Genomic DNA, 14,901 nt, shown 5'->3' on the forward strand with positions numbered 1-14,901 from the left:
TCATTAAAATCTACAGGGCTTTAAATTAATCTGGAATGTGCTCATTTCAAGCAACTAAATTGTAAATATTTACTTTGTATTATATTTAGTTTTGTCTATGAGGAAGGTAATCTGAACTATACCACTGCAAGTATAACTGCACTGGCAAGCAGCCTGTGTAGACACGTATTTTAGAAAAAAGTGACTTTTTTGGTTTAGTTTAAGCATCTGAGTGCAACAGAAGTTAAACTGGGAAAAAATAGTCTTATTGCTGAATAAGGACATTGCCATAGGGAATTACAGCAGTGACTGCATCCTGGTATAATTCTGCCAATAAGCAGTTTTTTTGTGGGAGGGTGAGGAAGAGAATAACTCACAGAAGGAAAAATGACTAGGGAAACAGGTACCTTGGACTTCTCATACCCTCTAATGTATGGAGAACAGTTTGCATGAGGGAGAGATGCATTAGGCCAGGGGTAGGCAATTATTTTGGCTGGAGGGCTGCTTAACGACTTTTGGTGAGCTGTCGAAGGCTGCAAGGGAAGCCCCACCCCTTGACAGGAGCCCCGCTCCCTAATCACTATCTTGGGGCCGGAAGACTCACCCCTAACTTTGCCATCAGAAGTCCCATCCCGTCCCCCATTTCCCTCCACCACTTCCCCCAAAAGTACTTGTTTTGGCAGGTGGGTTGCCAGCTTGTAACCAGAAAAAAACAAATCATATACTAAAAATCAAACATCCACTAGAACATATTTTAATTTTATTTCAAAAAATATATTTGTCCTGATTTACATGCGTTTCCATAGTGTACATAGAGGTGGTAGCATAATAGCTCAAAATAAAGTCTTATTTTTATATACTGTCTATGGGGGTTGTATGTGGGGTATGTATGTGTGGGATTTGTGGGGGGTTGTGTGGGGGGGGTTGTGAAGGGGTGTGGGAGTGTGTGGGGTTTTGCAGGAGGATTGGGAAGGGTTGTGGGTGTGTCTGGGTAGGTGTGGGGTTTGGGAGGGTATGGGATTTGTGGGAAGGTTGTCAGGGGGATGTGGACTGTTTGTGGGTTTTGTGAGGAGGGTGTGGAGGTGTGTATGAGTGGGTGTGGGGTTTGTGGGTGGGTGTACCCTCCCACAAATGCGCCTTCCCCCCTGCCATGGTGCCACTGGCAGCAGCCTCAGCAGCAGGTGGTAGGCCCTCAGGATGTTTCTGGCCTGTGGCAGGCAGAGCCCCCTGGCAGCGCATGGGTCTGGCTGAATCACAGGAGCTGCACATGGTGGCACAGAGCCAACCCAGCCTGGCCCATTGGCATGCATCTTCCAGCTGGACTGGGCTGGCGCTGTGCCAGCAAATGGGGCTCCTAGCACTGCAGGCGGGATCTACATTCCATCAGGCCAGGCTGGCTCCATGTCTCCTGATGGGGCTTCCAGCACTCCAGTGGAAAGCCACACATGGAGGCAGGGAGCCTGCTTGGCCCAATGGCACGTGGACCAGGAGCCACAGGGAGTCATGCACCATTGGGGTAGGTGGACTCTGTGCCGCCAAGTCCAGCTCCCTGTTGGGAGTGCTGGAAGCCCCACGTGGAGGCATGGAGCTGGTGCACGGCTCCTGCCTGCAATGCCAGGATCCCTGCATGTTGCCACTGAATCAGCCTGGTCTGGGTCGAAGGTGCACACTAGCAGGCCAGGCCAGGAGGGCTCTGTGCCACCACGTGCAGCTCCTGGGATTCAGCTGAAGCCATGCACTGCCAAGGGGCTCTGCCTACAGCAGGCCATGAGCATTGCGAGGGCTTCGAGGACTTGTTACTGCTGCTGCTGCCAGTGGGGGTTGTGTGCCATGGCAGGGGGGCCCACACCCACCCACAAGCCCCAACCTTGCCCGCACCCACAAATACCACCCCCACCTCCTGTATGCAGGAGCTATCCTCCCCAATCACTAGCTGTCTAGTTGCACACTGTCGTGCTTGGTGCTTCCACCTGGGGCTCTCAGTTGGAGTGCCAGGAACCCAATGGAGGTGGAAGCAGAGCCCACCTGGTCCAATGGGGCACACCCTCTGAAAGTCTACCTCCTGCTGGCTTTCAGAGGGTTAGATGTGGGCTGGTAATAATTGTTTTTGGAGAGGCCCCATAGGCCAGATAGAATGGCCTGGTGGGCTGGATCCAGCCCATGGGCCATATTTTGCCAACACCTGCATTAAGCTGAGAGGCCCCCAAATTCTAGAAACTCTAGAAACAATAGGCTTCCTTATATGGCTTCCAATGTCTTCTCATGGCCAACTGTAAACTATACCTCCTGCCCTCCGAAAAGCCTTCTTAATACTGCTCAAATCACCCTCCCCCCTTCCCTGTTCAGAAATTTGTTAGTAACGCTCTCAAAATATCCAAGAAACTTGGTGCAACGGTGGCAGGATACAGTGGCAAGAAACTCGGTGCAACAGTGCCCATAGTATCATATAGCTGTACAACATCAAGATATGAAAGTTGATTTCTGGATTAATTTACAATCTAGGCAGCAACACAGAGCCTTTTCACAAAGAACAAGAAAAACAGAGGTTCATTGAATCATAGAAAAGAAGGGCTGGAAAGAACTTTTAGAGGTCACTTAGTCCAGCCACAATTTCCGTAGCCAGCAAAAGAAGATGAAATATTGAAATCTGAATACTGTGCTTGGCAGCAACTAATGTGAAATAAAGATCTTTGTGTGTAATATGAGTAACATTTTAGTATTTTTGTTGCTAGTGGGAAAACACAAGAAACCAGTTATATATTAGTTTCAAACTATAATAAAATCAAATCTGTAATAGAAAACTTATTTGTAATATGTTCTACCTGTCAGTTAAATCTACTAACTCAAGAGATATACAAAGCTCAGGCCCCATATCAGACGCATTCAACACTTACCTATAAATAATGCCTTTGCTGTGAAGGAACTGTAAGCCACATAATATTTCAGCTCCATAAAATCTGGAATAGAACAACAACTCTTTAAGTTGCCTTGCTTAGTTAAAAAAATAAAATTCTACATAATAATTGGAACTGGCAAAAAGGTCTCCATAATCAAGACAAAAAAGTACTGTACATTTTCATTTTACTGTACATTTTCTTAAATATTTGCAATATAAACCTTGCATTCTTGTTTTATACCATTACCCTGTACCTGCACTATGGATGTATTGAGTATTGCATACGACAGTATTTGAGTGATCTTGTAGCTGTGATGGTCCAGGAATTATGCAAGAGGCAAGGATATTTTGGGTGATATCTTTTATTGGACAAACTACCTAGCTGGGATAAAATTGGCCATGCTTTTGAATACAAAGCGGTTTTTTTTCAGGGCTGAAGAGGAAAGCAAGCATGGCAATGATTAAGAACGGCAGTTAGTGCTGTGAAATAAGAATGAGAAGTAGCAAAAAAAATTATAGGTCTTAAAACTGGAGGAAGTGGAGAAGTGATTTTCTGACATGGTCAAAATTGTAACACTGGATAGGAAGGTGCAAAGTGTTTGGATTCTAGTAGGGGCACATGTAGCAGTCCAGGTTGGCCGTAGATAATGATCCAGACTTGAAGTGGGAATCTGTCTTTTCATTTTATATTCTGTATTTCTCAGATGGGTAAAAATTAGGGCTGTGCAAAGCTTCGGATCATGATTCAGATTCAGAGATGATTCAGATGATACAGAGGCCAAATCTACGAATCTGAATCAAATCGCTGGAAGCTTTAGGCTTTCTGAATCGATTCGGAGCTTCTGAATTGATTCAGAAAAGATTCAGAGATTTGGCCATAGGGTATAACGGGGAAGCAATGAAATATCTATAACTGTTTTCGTTTGGATGATTCAGATGAAACTTGCAGAGATGGTAGCCTCTGCTGAGAGCATGACATGTGCCAAGTTTCAAGGTGATAGGTGTAGGGGTTTCTGAAAGCAAAGTTCTGAAAGCAAAACTCATGTCATGCGTGTGTGCTAAGCCACAGTGGGGTGAAAACTGCAGGGATAGTAGCTCTTACTGAGGCCACAAAACTTACCAAGTTTCAAGGAGACAGGAGCAGGGGAAACTGCACCCCAAATTCTTGAAAGCAAAACTGATATCACGTGTATGTGTTCAACCACAGTAGGGTCAAAACTGAAGGGATGGTAGCCCCTGCTGAGGCCACAAAGCCTGCCAAGTTTCAAGGAGATGGGTGCAGCAGTTTGGGGTAAACTGCACCTCAAGCTGTGGACAAGCAAAACTCGTGACATGGGTGACACTGTGTGTGTTAATGTGCAGCAGGGTGAAAACTGCAGGCCTGCTAGCCCCTGCCGAGGCCACAAAGCCTGCCAGCTGTCAAGGAGATAGGTACAGGGGCTTCTGGGTTCTGGGGCCCTGCACCTCTGGCTGCTGACAGGCAAAACTCGTGACATGGGTGCTTGTGCAACTGTGTCTGTCTTGGGGCATAGGGGGAAGGGGGTGGGGGGACTACTGCAGGCCTGGCTGCTAAGCTACTGTGTTACCAATCAATCATGATTCACTCAAAGACTAGCTCAATACACAGAAGCTAGCTAGCAGCTACTAGATAACGAGTTAATGAGCAAGGATTAACACTTACAAAACCACAGACTAAGGAGAGGAAATAATCAATACAGACAATCAACTGCCCCAAGACAGAGACAGTCAGCTGCACAAGCACCCATGTCATGAGTTATGCCTGTCAGCAGCTAGGGGTGCAGGGCCCCTGCACTTATCTCCTTGACAGCTGGCAGGCTTCGTGGCCACAGCAGGGGCTAGCAAGTCTGCAGCTTTCATCCTACTGTGCCTTAACACACAGTGTTACCCGTGTCATGAGTTTTGCTTGTCTCCATCTTGAGGTGCAGTTTCCCCCAAACCCCTGCACCGATCTCCTTGAAATTTAGCAGGCTACATGCTGTCAGCAGAAGCTATCACCCCTGCAAGTTTCATCCCAATTGGAGAGAAAACAACAAAGTTATAGATATTTCTTTGATTCCCCATTATACCCTATGGCTGAATCTCCGAATTGGCTCCAAAGCTTCAGAGCTAATTTGGCTGAATCAAAGCGGGAAACCAATTCGGAGCCCTGAATCAAATTGCTGGCGTCAGAATCGGCCAAATCTGAACCCGAATTGAATAGTTCCCTACGCGCACAGGCCTAGTAAAAATATGTAATCACCAGAATTCCTAATCCATGTGGTAGGAGCAGAATGTGACAAAAATAGTAAAATATCCATATGACAATGGCTATGCAGTCCCTTTAAAAAGGACTGAGGCACCTCAAAGATGATTTAACTGCTCCTAGAAGGATTGCAGAATTCAAATTTATTTTCAAAACATTCTGCCCCCTTCCCCATGTTCAAAATCAGCAGTAGGGACTGGTTCCAGATTCTAGGTAAGGAAGAGTCCCTGCTTTCCAGCTTTATACATTCTGTAAAATCAAATATGGTTTGCCTGATCTGAGTTATTTTATTACTTACTATATTATCTTTAAGATACCAAGTTATCCATTTAAGGAAAAAAGAATCTCACTATTTTACTGCATAAGAAAAGCACATGTTCTGGATAGCCTTTCTATTGGCAGCATCAAAGAGTTTATACACTGTGCTTTAGGGAAAAGCTGTGATAAAATGAACTGTCCCAGGAAACAAGAGACCCAGGTTCAAAGCCTCTATCACCAAGAGGGGGTTTGAACCTACCACTCTGATTTCCCAGCACAGAGCTGTAACCACCATGCCACAGGTTAGCTGTAAGTTTCCCTGAGCACCACTGGCCCAAGATTTATTTAGGCATATATGTATCTTTTCTTAAAATGTCATTTAACAAGGCAGAATTCCTTTCAATAAGGACCTTGTTGGTTTGGGACTTACGTTGCTCTGAAGAGATCAAAGCGCCCCTTGTCCTGTATATGGAACATCAGATCTCCCCCATTCAAAAATTCCATAACAAAGAACAGATGATCCTATTTACAAACCAGAAGAGAACACAAAGTTACTTTGCTTATATACCTTTAGCCACAACATGTTCCCTCCTGTCCCAAAAAGCATACAAGGGACATGAGGGGGTAGCATACTGCTGTTATGGAAGAGTCTGACTTCCCACATTATGTTCAAGTATTAGCCTCTTACTAACACTCTCACTAGAGTTCCCATTGCTATAGATCAGTGGTGCTCAGTTTCTGGCCCATGGGCCAAATCTAGCCCATAGTCATGTCATCTGTCCCCTGGCCTCTTTATAGGTCTGAAAATGTGGCTGCAGGGGGAATGGTGGCAGCTAACACTGCCACCACTCCCTTGTTGCCAAACTTTCAAAACCTGAGGGCCAGATGACATGCCTTGAATGTGGGGCTAGGGCGTGGAGTGCTATGGCACAGGGCCTCAGCTGGGGCCTGATTTGGTGTGAGGGGTCAGGACTGCTGAGCTGGGGATGGATCCACTGTGTGGAGCTTGGGCCAATCTGGTGCACAGGTCGGGAGCTGAATCCAGTCCATGGGGTGGAATAGGGGATTTGGTGTGTAGGACCAGGCTTGACCTGGTGCGCAGGGCTGGAGCCATACACCAAACTGGCCCCTCACACTGAATTAGGCTGATGGGCTATCTGGCCCACAGACTAATCCTGTGCTAGTCATCCAGCCTGTGGGGCCAAAAGGATGGGCAGCACTGCTATAGGTGTAGTGAGCTCTGTGCCATTTCATTCTTGTAGTTCATGTGCTGCCAGACTTTGTTGGAATACAAATTTAAATGGACTTTCTGTTTGTACTTCCCTTGATGATAGCATAAATAATTTTAATCCCATCCAGAATAAAATCAGAGGTTAATGTAACAAACACTTAAATCTCATCATTCTGCAGGCTTTGCAGATGTAGTTCTGATCTAATCCTGTCATCTTGATATAGTGGCACTTTGCACCAACTTTGTGTGAACTATTATATCGAGTTCAAGACAAAAAAACACATTTCTTGTAGGGAGGCCAAATGTCACTTATCCAATTTACTGCATTGCTAATAACAGTACTCCCACAAAGACAAAAAGCTTAATATGCACTGTACCTTAGTCTGAAATGTGCAATATAGGTGTGTAAGAAATGGATTCTCCCATGCAAGTGCTAAGACTCGCTTTTCAACCATGGTACATTCCACATCATCATCAATTAGTACCACATCCTTCTTAAGAGCTTTAATAGCAAAGAATTCATTCTTGCCTTTCAGTTCAGCAAGCAGAACCTGCAAAACCAGGAATAATCAAGAACACACATAAAAAACATTAACTAAGCTGTTGTAGCTCTCAGTGGAAGAAAATTTTAGAAGAAGCCATTTGAAGGAGGTGCGGCAATGAAAATAAAATTATTATTGCCCAAAAACAGAGCTCCTGGGTCTGGTGTGGGCATTCACTTTAGGAACTGGCAAGCATGAAATCTACATTGGACAAACAGGCAAACTTCTTTGTAATGCCTCTTGAACTCAAAGACTGGTGAAGAGGACATGGAACCTATTCATTAGAAAAGTTTGTCCACTATGTCTGTGAAACCAGACCTGCTAGCCATGTGAAGAGTATCTCCTCCTTGATCTATACAGGCTAGCACAGAGCTCAGTTCCACTGCACTGCGGTGATCCCTGGCTATTATTTGAAAGTGTATATGGGGACAAAGTATTTTATATTGAAGAATAAAAATTGATTTACTTTTTTGGCTATTAAGGAAGAAATCTAGAAAGGACAATGGGTTACTGTGTATTCTGTGATTCCAAAAGTACTTGTGGTCTGTTGCTATTTTACTTTTGTTCTGCTGTTGCTTATGGTTGGGTGCAGGGGTAGAGGGGATCTTGATACCTTAGCTTTAGAGGGTCACATTCCATCCCAACAACATTAAGAGAAAAGGTCAGTGAAATTCTCTCAACAAAAATCTGTAGTTTCAAACATTTGCAACCACCTTAAGTTCTGCACATTCATTACATACCTTTCCGAAGCTTCCTTTCCCTAGCACTTTTTGGAAGGCAAAACTGTCTACGTTGAATTTTCTCCTGCTGGTAAGTCGCACAGTTGTTTTTGGTGTGCTTCCCTCCCAGAGCTTATCATACTCGCTGTTATCTGCTAATTCAAACATTGATTTTAAAATTCAACATCATGTACATGACAGATTCCAACAGCTAGGCATCTCAGCACTCAGAAGTCAACAATTCAGTCACCTTACACCGGTGAATGTAAGCATAAGAAGAGGATGAAGGCCTTATAATGAAGTTGAAATATTCAAGGACAGTTCATAATGTTGGAATTTTACTACCTAATCTAGAGTAAGTTGTTCCCTATTATAGCACTTACAGTATCAAAGGCCTTGGGCATCAATTATAATCATGAAAGAGACAGCATAAGATTGTCATGGGTGCTGTTTGGAGATTATAAAAATCTTTCTATGTTAAAATTGCTATTTTGCTAGAAAATATGGAACTTTGTGTCCCACATACAGCAATAGTAACTCAGATACAATTTCTCACTTTCATGTAGGGAGAATTACTTTCATTGACTACCTGAACTACAATTTTCATTGATATAGTTATCAACAATTAGAGGAAAATATTGTGGGCTTTATTCTCACCTGTTGTGTCTCCACCCAAAGCTTTGGGTTTCTTATCAAAATCCTGGTAAATACCAACATTTTCTGCAGGTCCAGAATCAGATCTTCTAGTAGATTTCTGTAAAGAAAATAAACTAAATTAAAACATGAGTTTAAATGCTTGAATGCTCTGCACCAGTGGTGTCAAAGATACGGCCTTTAGTGCTGGCCTTGCATGGGGCCAGTCTGGGACCCCCGCCACATGTCAGATTCAGTGCCAATGGCACCCACTCCAGCTAGTTTGGGACTGCAGCACATATGGCATCCATTCTGGTTGGTCCAGGATACAAGCTGCATGCTGTGCCCACTCCAGTTGGTCTGAGCTGGGTGCTGTGTGTAGCACATGTCCTGGACCAGCAAAACAGATGCTGGATGCAGCATGTGGGGAGAAGAAGGGAGGGCTCTGTGGGTCCTCAGGGTGCCGCTGCATGTAGTGCCTGCTCCAGCAGATCTAGTAGATCAGCAGATCATGTTGCCTATGGCGTTTGCCCCAGATCAGCCAAAGTGTGTACTGTATGCGGCTTATGTCCAAATCTGTCCACAGTGGGTGTCACGTGCAGCACAGTCCTGAAGTGGCGAAAGCAAGTGCCATGGGTGCTAGATCTAGCATAGGCAGGACAGGGTGAGGTCCAGGGGCCCTGTGGGGCTGGCCCCATAATGTTCATTCAGTCCATGGACTGGTCCCGTGCCAGTCATCTGGTGCATTTAACACGTCTGCTCTACACTATAATTTCTGCTGCTGCTACCCCTTAAGAGTTCTAGATTCAAAACTTCATTAACAAGACAGCTTTAATGATAGCGAAGAAAAGGAAAATTTGGATGAGAGATTACTTGAGGAATAATTACAGGATTTATTGTGGTTTTAGACACAAAATACAAGGATATTGATATTTAGCATGTTAGCAACTTTGTGTTTCCAGTTCCCTGGAATATCAAAGTATTTAATTTTACTTTAACTTGAGCTTTTTATTTAATTAAAAAAATGTTTTACTAGTCTTACTATGTTTACAGAGTCTTTTACTATGTTTAAAAAATAACTATTATGTTGCAAGTTTAGAAAATATAACCTGAGACTGAGTTCTTCAAGTTTGTTCATGTCACTAAGTCAGGGGTGGACAAAAAAATGCAGCCTGTGGGCCACATTCAGCCTGCCAGGCCATTCTATCCAGCCCACAGGGCCCCTAAAAAATTTAGAAAATTAATATTTATCTGCCCCTGGCTGCCTGTCATGCAGCCCTCGATGGTTTGCCAAAACTCAGTAAGCGGCCCTCTGCCCAAAATAATTGCCTGTCCCTGCTCTAAGCACATGTTCCGTGTCTTCCAGCTTTGCTGTTATTTTATTACTGGTGCCTGGATCTTCAGCTGTTAATGAAAATCAGCATCCAGGGCCACTACAATAACCAAATTAACCATCAGAGGAAGGAGATCAAATTAACACGGGGCACACTGATTTCAGAACAAAAGCCTCTCATAAGCTAAAAATTACGGGGAAAAATTTCTGTTTTCTAATGTGAAAAAGTTGCAGTCTTTCTTAATAACAAAGTTTTGAAAAATCTATTTTGTTTTTCATCATGTATCCTCATTTTCACATTTCACTCTATTTGGCCAATGAAAATAAACTTCTGCCCAGCCTCATGTTGACTGATGAAACTTCTGATTGCAAATACTGTGGGAAGTGTCTAATAGAAATGTCAGTTTAATGTTTCTGGTCTCTTTTGATTTCCACCAGACTTCAATTTTAGGCTGTCACTGACCTGACAGTTCCCCTTTTATGCCTCAGAATGACCTTCGCTACTTACACTGACCAGCCCCAGCCCTATAATCTTTTTTGTGACCAAAATGGGAGAAGAGGAAACACACTCACCAGCCATGCTTCATTTGAGCGCTTACTTATAGCTGAATGATACAACATACCTGGCTAACTTGATTTAAAGCTTCAGCTAAGAGTTTCTGGTTGATTCCACAGAGGTTTGCTACCTTCTTTTGACATTTGTGGTGCACATTCATCCAGCATTCTAAAAGGCAAGGAAATTCACAAATATGATTTTTATAAGAAACACAGTTCAACATTAAAACTCTTACAAATGAACATTTTATTCATTCGTTTTAGGCTGTTCAGAAACTTAAATAGACTTGAGTTGGGATATGAGTATATTACTCTTAATCAAAATTTAATAATCTTTAATAAAATTACAATGCAAATTAAAGCTGTCCAAATTACAACCGGATTTGGGAGGCAAAACTCTGGTGGTTTGAAGTTATGCCTTCATTTCCTAGGGAAAACATTCCAGCAATTCTTTTACCCTTCCCCAGTCACAGAGACTTAAGCAGCACTGAGGCTCCTAACATACCTTCACACTTTAGGCCTTGTTTAACTAATCCCCAGAGAAGGCTGCCACAGTGATCACAAAAGGTGGGACTCATGTAGTTGTTAACTTTAAATCGATGAGGCATGTCAATGTTGAAGCGCTCCTTCTGAAACTGAAGGCATATTTACACACACAAATCTTGTCAAGCATTAGGTAGCTGATCTGTTTCATCTATAAAACAGAGTGGCTTTGAAATTTAAGTCAAAATTAAAAAGCATTCAGAAATAAGCCAAAAATGAAAACTAATTTAAGTGCACAGACTGAAGAAACTTAATATGCTCAGTCTGGTTGAAACATGTGTTTAGCCAGGGCAAACTAGACACCTGCTGACCCTCAACATTTTGACTGAAAGAATGATATAATACCATAGGACAAGTTCAGGTTCCATGCAGGAAGAGCCAGAATTTCATTTCACCCCAACTTTCATCCCAGCCCAGGCAGGACATGCTAAAAAACCCCAAAGTCAACAAATCTGGGCCATTTTGGATTTTAAAACCTATTACTGTATAATTCATCAAAGCCTTAACTAGATCTTTCACTTTGAAAAAAACATTGTATAAAGGGATTTTAACTGCTCTTTTTCCAGTGTTTCATCCAAGTTCCATCTACATAAAATACAAGGTTTTACAGTAAAATACCCCCCACAATGGACCTTTTTGTTTTCATCTAACTTCTTCCACATTTATGAAGAGTTTTCAAGATTTTTATCATTTACCATTGTGTCTCTGCTGTTGGCTGCGGTACCGGTACATCTCCCAATGATTTTATCTATACATTTCTTATGAATAGCAGCATTACATTCTTTGAGAGAAATGAATAGGAAATAGAATATAGTCAGTAAACAGATAGAGAAGGCCAGCTGTTCATCTTTACACAATTCTAATGTGAAATATGCATTCATTTCTTACAATTATTAATCCATATTCTTCAGGTAAAGTTACTCTAAGCAAGGAAGTGGTATGGACTTCTTATTTCTTTTTTTGGAAAATATTTCTTGCCTTTAAAACCCTGAATCTCTCTCCTCTCTCCTGATACCACTAATAGAATTAATACAACACTACTACAATTTTTAATTTTGGTAACAAAATATTTTGGCACCTGGGATTTTACCATATATGATGGTACATGAAGCTCTACTTCAACTTAATTATTTGACAGTTAACTATAGAGTGTTGTATAGGAGGTTATATTTTTATATTTCATATCCCAATTGTTTAAAACAGCTGATTATGCACCATGTCTGATAAATGTCTATACAATATAAATGTCTATACAATATATCATTTATGTTTAATATTACTTATTTACAATTAAGTATATAAAGTTGTCACTGTCACAAAATGTGCGAAAACAACTTACGCCTACATTTGTATCCCTGCTTGTTGAGTCCCCTGAAAAACAAAACCATTAAAAACAATCACAAAGATTTTGTATGTGGTTTTCCCATATTACACAATCAAGCTTAAAAAAAATAGTTAACCTGATACATTTTCAGTCCAGGTTCTCTTATTTGAAATGCACCATATACATAAAAGGATCCAGCTTCTTCTCTAACCATCTTCAAACCTTTCCTATCACACTGTCTTAAATCTGAGTAAGGTCAGATCAATTTTACTCCTTTGGGAAGAAGATTTTGCCAATTAAGGGCTAACTCTTGTTCCATCAGAAGTCAGTGGAAATTCTGTCAGTTATTTCAGTGGATCAGGATCCAATTCTAAATTCCGACCTCATGTTATGTCAGAATTATGGCTAGGGATCTTAGGGCATTTTTACATGCGTTTCTGACATGGCGCCGGGCACTTTTAATTAGCGAGCTGTGCTAATTAAAAGTGCCTGTGGATCACATGTATCAGCAGTGCAGCACGTCCTCACGCTGAGAAAATGGTGGCAGCGTGCTTTGAACTTAAGCACATTGAATGTGTTTAAGTTCAAAGCACACCACCACCATTTTCTTCGCATGGAGGTGCGTTGCACCACTGATACATGTGACATGCAAGGCTGCCAGAGCGAGTCAATTTACATGCTCCAACAGACTTGATTAATCAAGTCTGCTCTGACATGTATCCCCATGATTCTGCATTTCCAGTGTGTTGGAGCAGGCTCCCTACGTGTGCCCTTACATACGACAGCACTTTTGTTCATGCTGCATGAACCTGAGGCAGAATCGATCCAAGTTATGTGGTTTTCTGTACGAAGCATTTAGATGGGTGGCAAAGAGAACACACATTCGCCCTTCGGTGGGGGGAAAGTAAATCTTAGACCGGGTTCTGCCATTTAAAAATCAGTCTATGCATGCCAAACTTCTGTTCTTTTACAGGTATAAACTGGTTTCCAATCACTTATACTGGTAAAAGTGTAATGTCTGAATCTGGTCCATGTAAGAGACATGCAATAAAGAACCACAGCTATGGATGGAAAATGTTGCAAAATGAATCAATTCTCATTTCTTCTGAAATTGTTTTATAGGTTTTCCAAAGACAAAATAAACATGCACTTACAAATACAGTTTCTCTCTTACCAAACAAAGTCTTTACAGACAGAGCAAAATGTAGGCTGTCCAAAAAAGGTGGCAATAAACTCATGATTTTTGATGTAGTGGATTTTAGCCTGTTTGATAGCTCCTCTTCTATTTATAGTTACCGTCCCTTCGTCTTCACTTATTGACTGTTTGCAATCTAGGGTGAAAACAAAAAAAAGAAAAAAAAAACTTTAAAAAGTTACAATAAGTTGTAGTGCAAACAAGTATTTTACCCCTCCCCAAATCATACGGTTAGTTTCATGCAAACATTTTGTAGTTTTGTGCACATGCAAACACATCTACATTAGGGGTGTGTGAAGCGGGCATTATTCGATTTGGATTCAGCCTGATTCGGGGGACAGCGATTTGATTCGCTGATTCAGATCACTGTCCTGATTCAATTCAGCTGAATCTGAATCTGAAGATTTGATTCTGATTCGGAGAATTAACGATTTGGCCACAGACACAGCTTTATATGTTTTTTCTATGTACCTTGAGGTACCAGGAGCAGCTTGTGAATGCTGAGATGGTGGGGAGGATGAAGCATCCCATGGGACCGTGGGGGGACTTCTGGTCCACTTCTTGGTCCACTGCCAAGTGTGCAGGGGACCCCCCTCCCCTCACATCCCCCTGGCTCAGCGATCAGCCACAGGGGGACCCCGGATGCCCCCCCCCAGACCCAGGAGGCACCAGTTGCTGAGCCAGGGGGCTCAGTACATTTAGTGGACCAGTACTTCTGGTCCACTTCCGGGTCTGCCATTGAGCGTGTGGGGGACTCCCCACACTCCCATAGGACACTCAATCTGCCCTGCCATCTCAGCGTTCATGGGGTGCCTGGTACCTTGAGGTACATAGAAAAAACATATAAAGATGTGTCTATGGCCAAATTGTTGAATTTCTCTGAATCAATCTGGAGGCTTCCAATTCCGAATTGATTTGGAGAAATCAAAGGGTCTCCTGAGTTGATTCAGATTCGGACGCTGAATCAGGCCAAATCTCCTCCAGATCAAATCAGCAACTGAAGCTTCACAGAGCCCTAATATACACACACTTCAAAAGTATCTATGCTTTTGATCTGCACTTCTTTGGACACCTACAGCAGGGTAGGATGGAAAGGAGGATGGAATGGTTAACTTATAACACCTCTTTCTGATAGAAACTCTTTTGTATCACATTTTAAACCTGTATACAGTAGTAAAAGTAGTTGTTAAAGAAATAGTTTCACTGCACAGAGGACTAACTAGGAGGTTTTGTGCCCTAGGCATAACCCTGCTGGGAGGTGGGGGTGGGGGAGGGCTGAGACTTGGGCAAAACCCTGATAGGAATTGAGGGGGGAGCAGGCAGAGTGGTTTATGTTACCTGCCCGAGGGACTGTTGCTACTACAGAAGCAGTGTGGAGTCCCTGCACTGTCTGCTACTGCTATAGGCATGGCATGGAGTTGCTGTTGCTG

General features: G+C 42.6%; 1 protein-coding gene across 2 annotated transcripts in view; it reads right to left on the bottom strand.

Moving 5' to 3' along the window:
* Positions 1-14,901, bottom strand: part of PRKCD (protein kinase C delta) — a 65,564-nt gene that overhangs the window by 10,194 nt on the left and 40,469 nt on the right. The window contains exons 4-13 of one of the 2 annotated variants that reach the window (XM_059716059.1): positions 13,451-13,607; positions 12,292-12,323; positions 11,648-11,733; positions 10,915-11,044; positions 10,478-10,578; positions 8,546-8,642; positions 7,910-8,040; positions 7,005-7,178; positions 5,827-5,918; positions 2,874-2,936 (exon numbers count right to left, since the gene is read on the bottom strand). In XM_059716059.1, coding sequence (XP_059572042.1) covers positions 2,874-2,936; positions 5,827-5,918; positions 7,005-7,178; positions 7,910-8,040; positions 8,546-8,642; positions 10,478-10,578; positions 10,915-11,044; positions 11,648-11,733; positions 12,292-12,323; positions 13,451-13,607 — 1,063 coding nt within the window. Of the gene's footprint in view, positions 1-2,873; positions 2,937-5,826; positions 5,919-7,004; positions 7,179-7,909; positions 8,044-8,545; positions 8,643-10,477; positions 10,579-10,914; positions 11,045-11,647; positions 11,734-12,291; positions 12,324-13,450; positions 13,608-14,901 lie in introns of both variants that reach the window. The other variant, XM_059716058.1, reaches the window with a different exon arrangement.

This window comes from Alligator mississippiensis, chromosome 12, assembly GCF_030867095.1.
Source record: "Alligator mississippiensis isolate rAllMis1 chromosome 12, rAllMis1, whole genome shotgun sequence".
Taxonomy (NCBI): domain Eukaryota; kingdom Metazoa; phylum Chordata; order Crocodylia; family Alligatoridae; genus Alligator; species Alligator mississippiensis.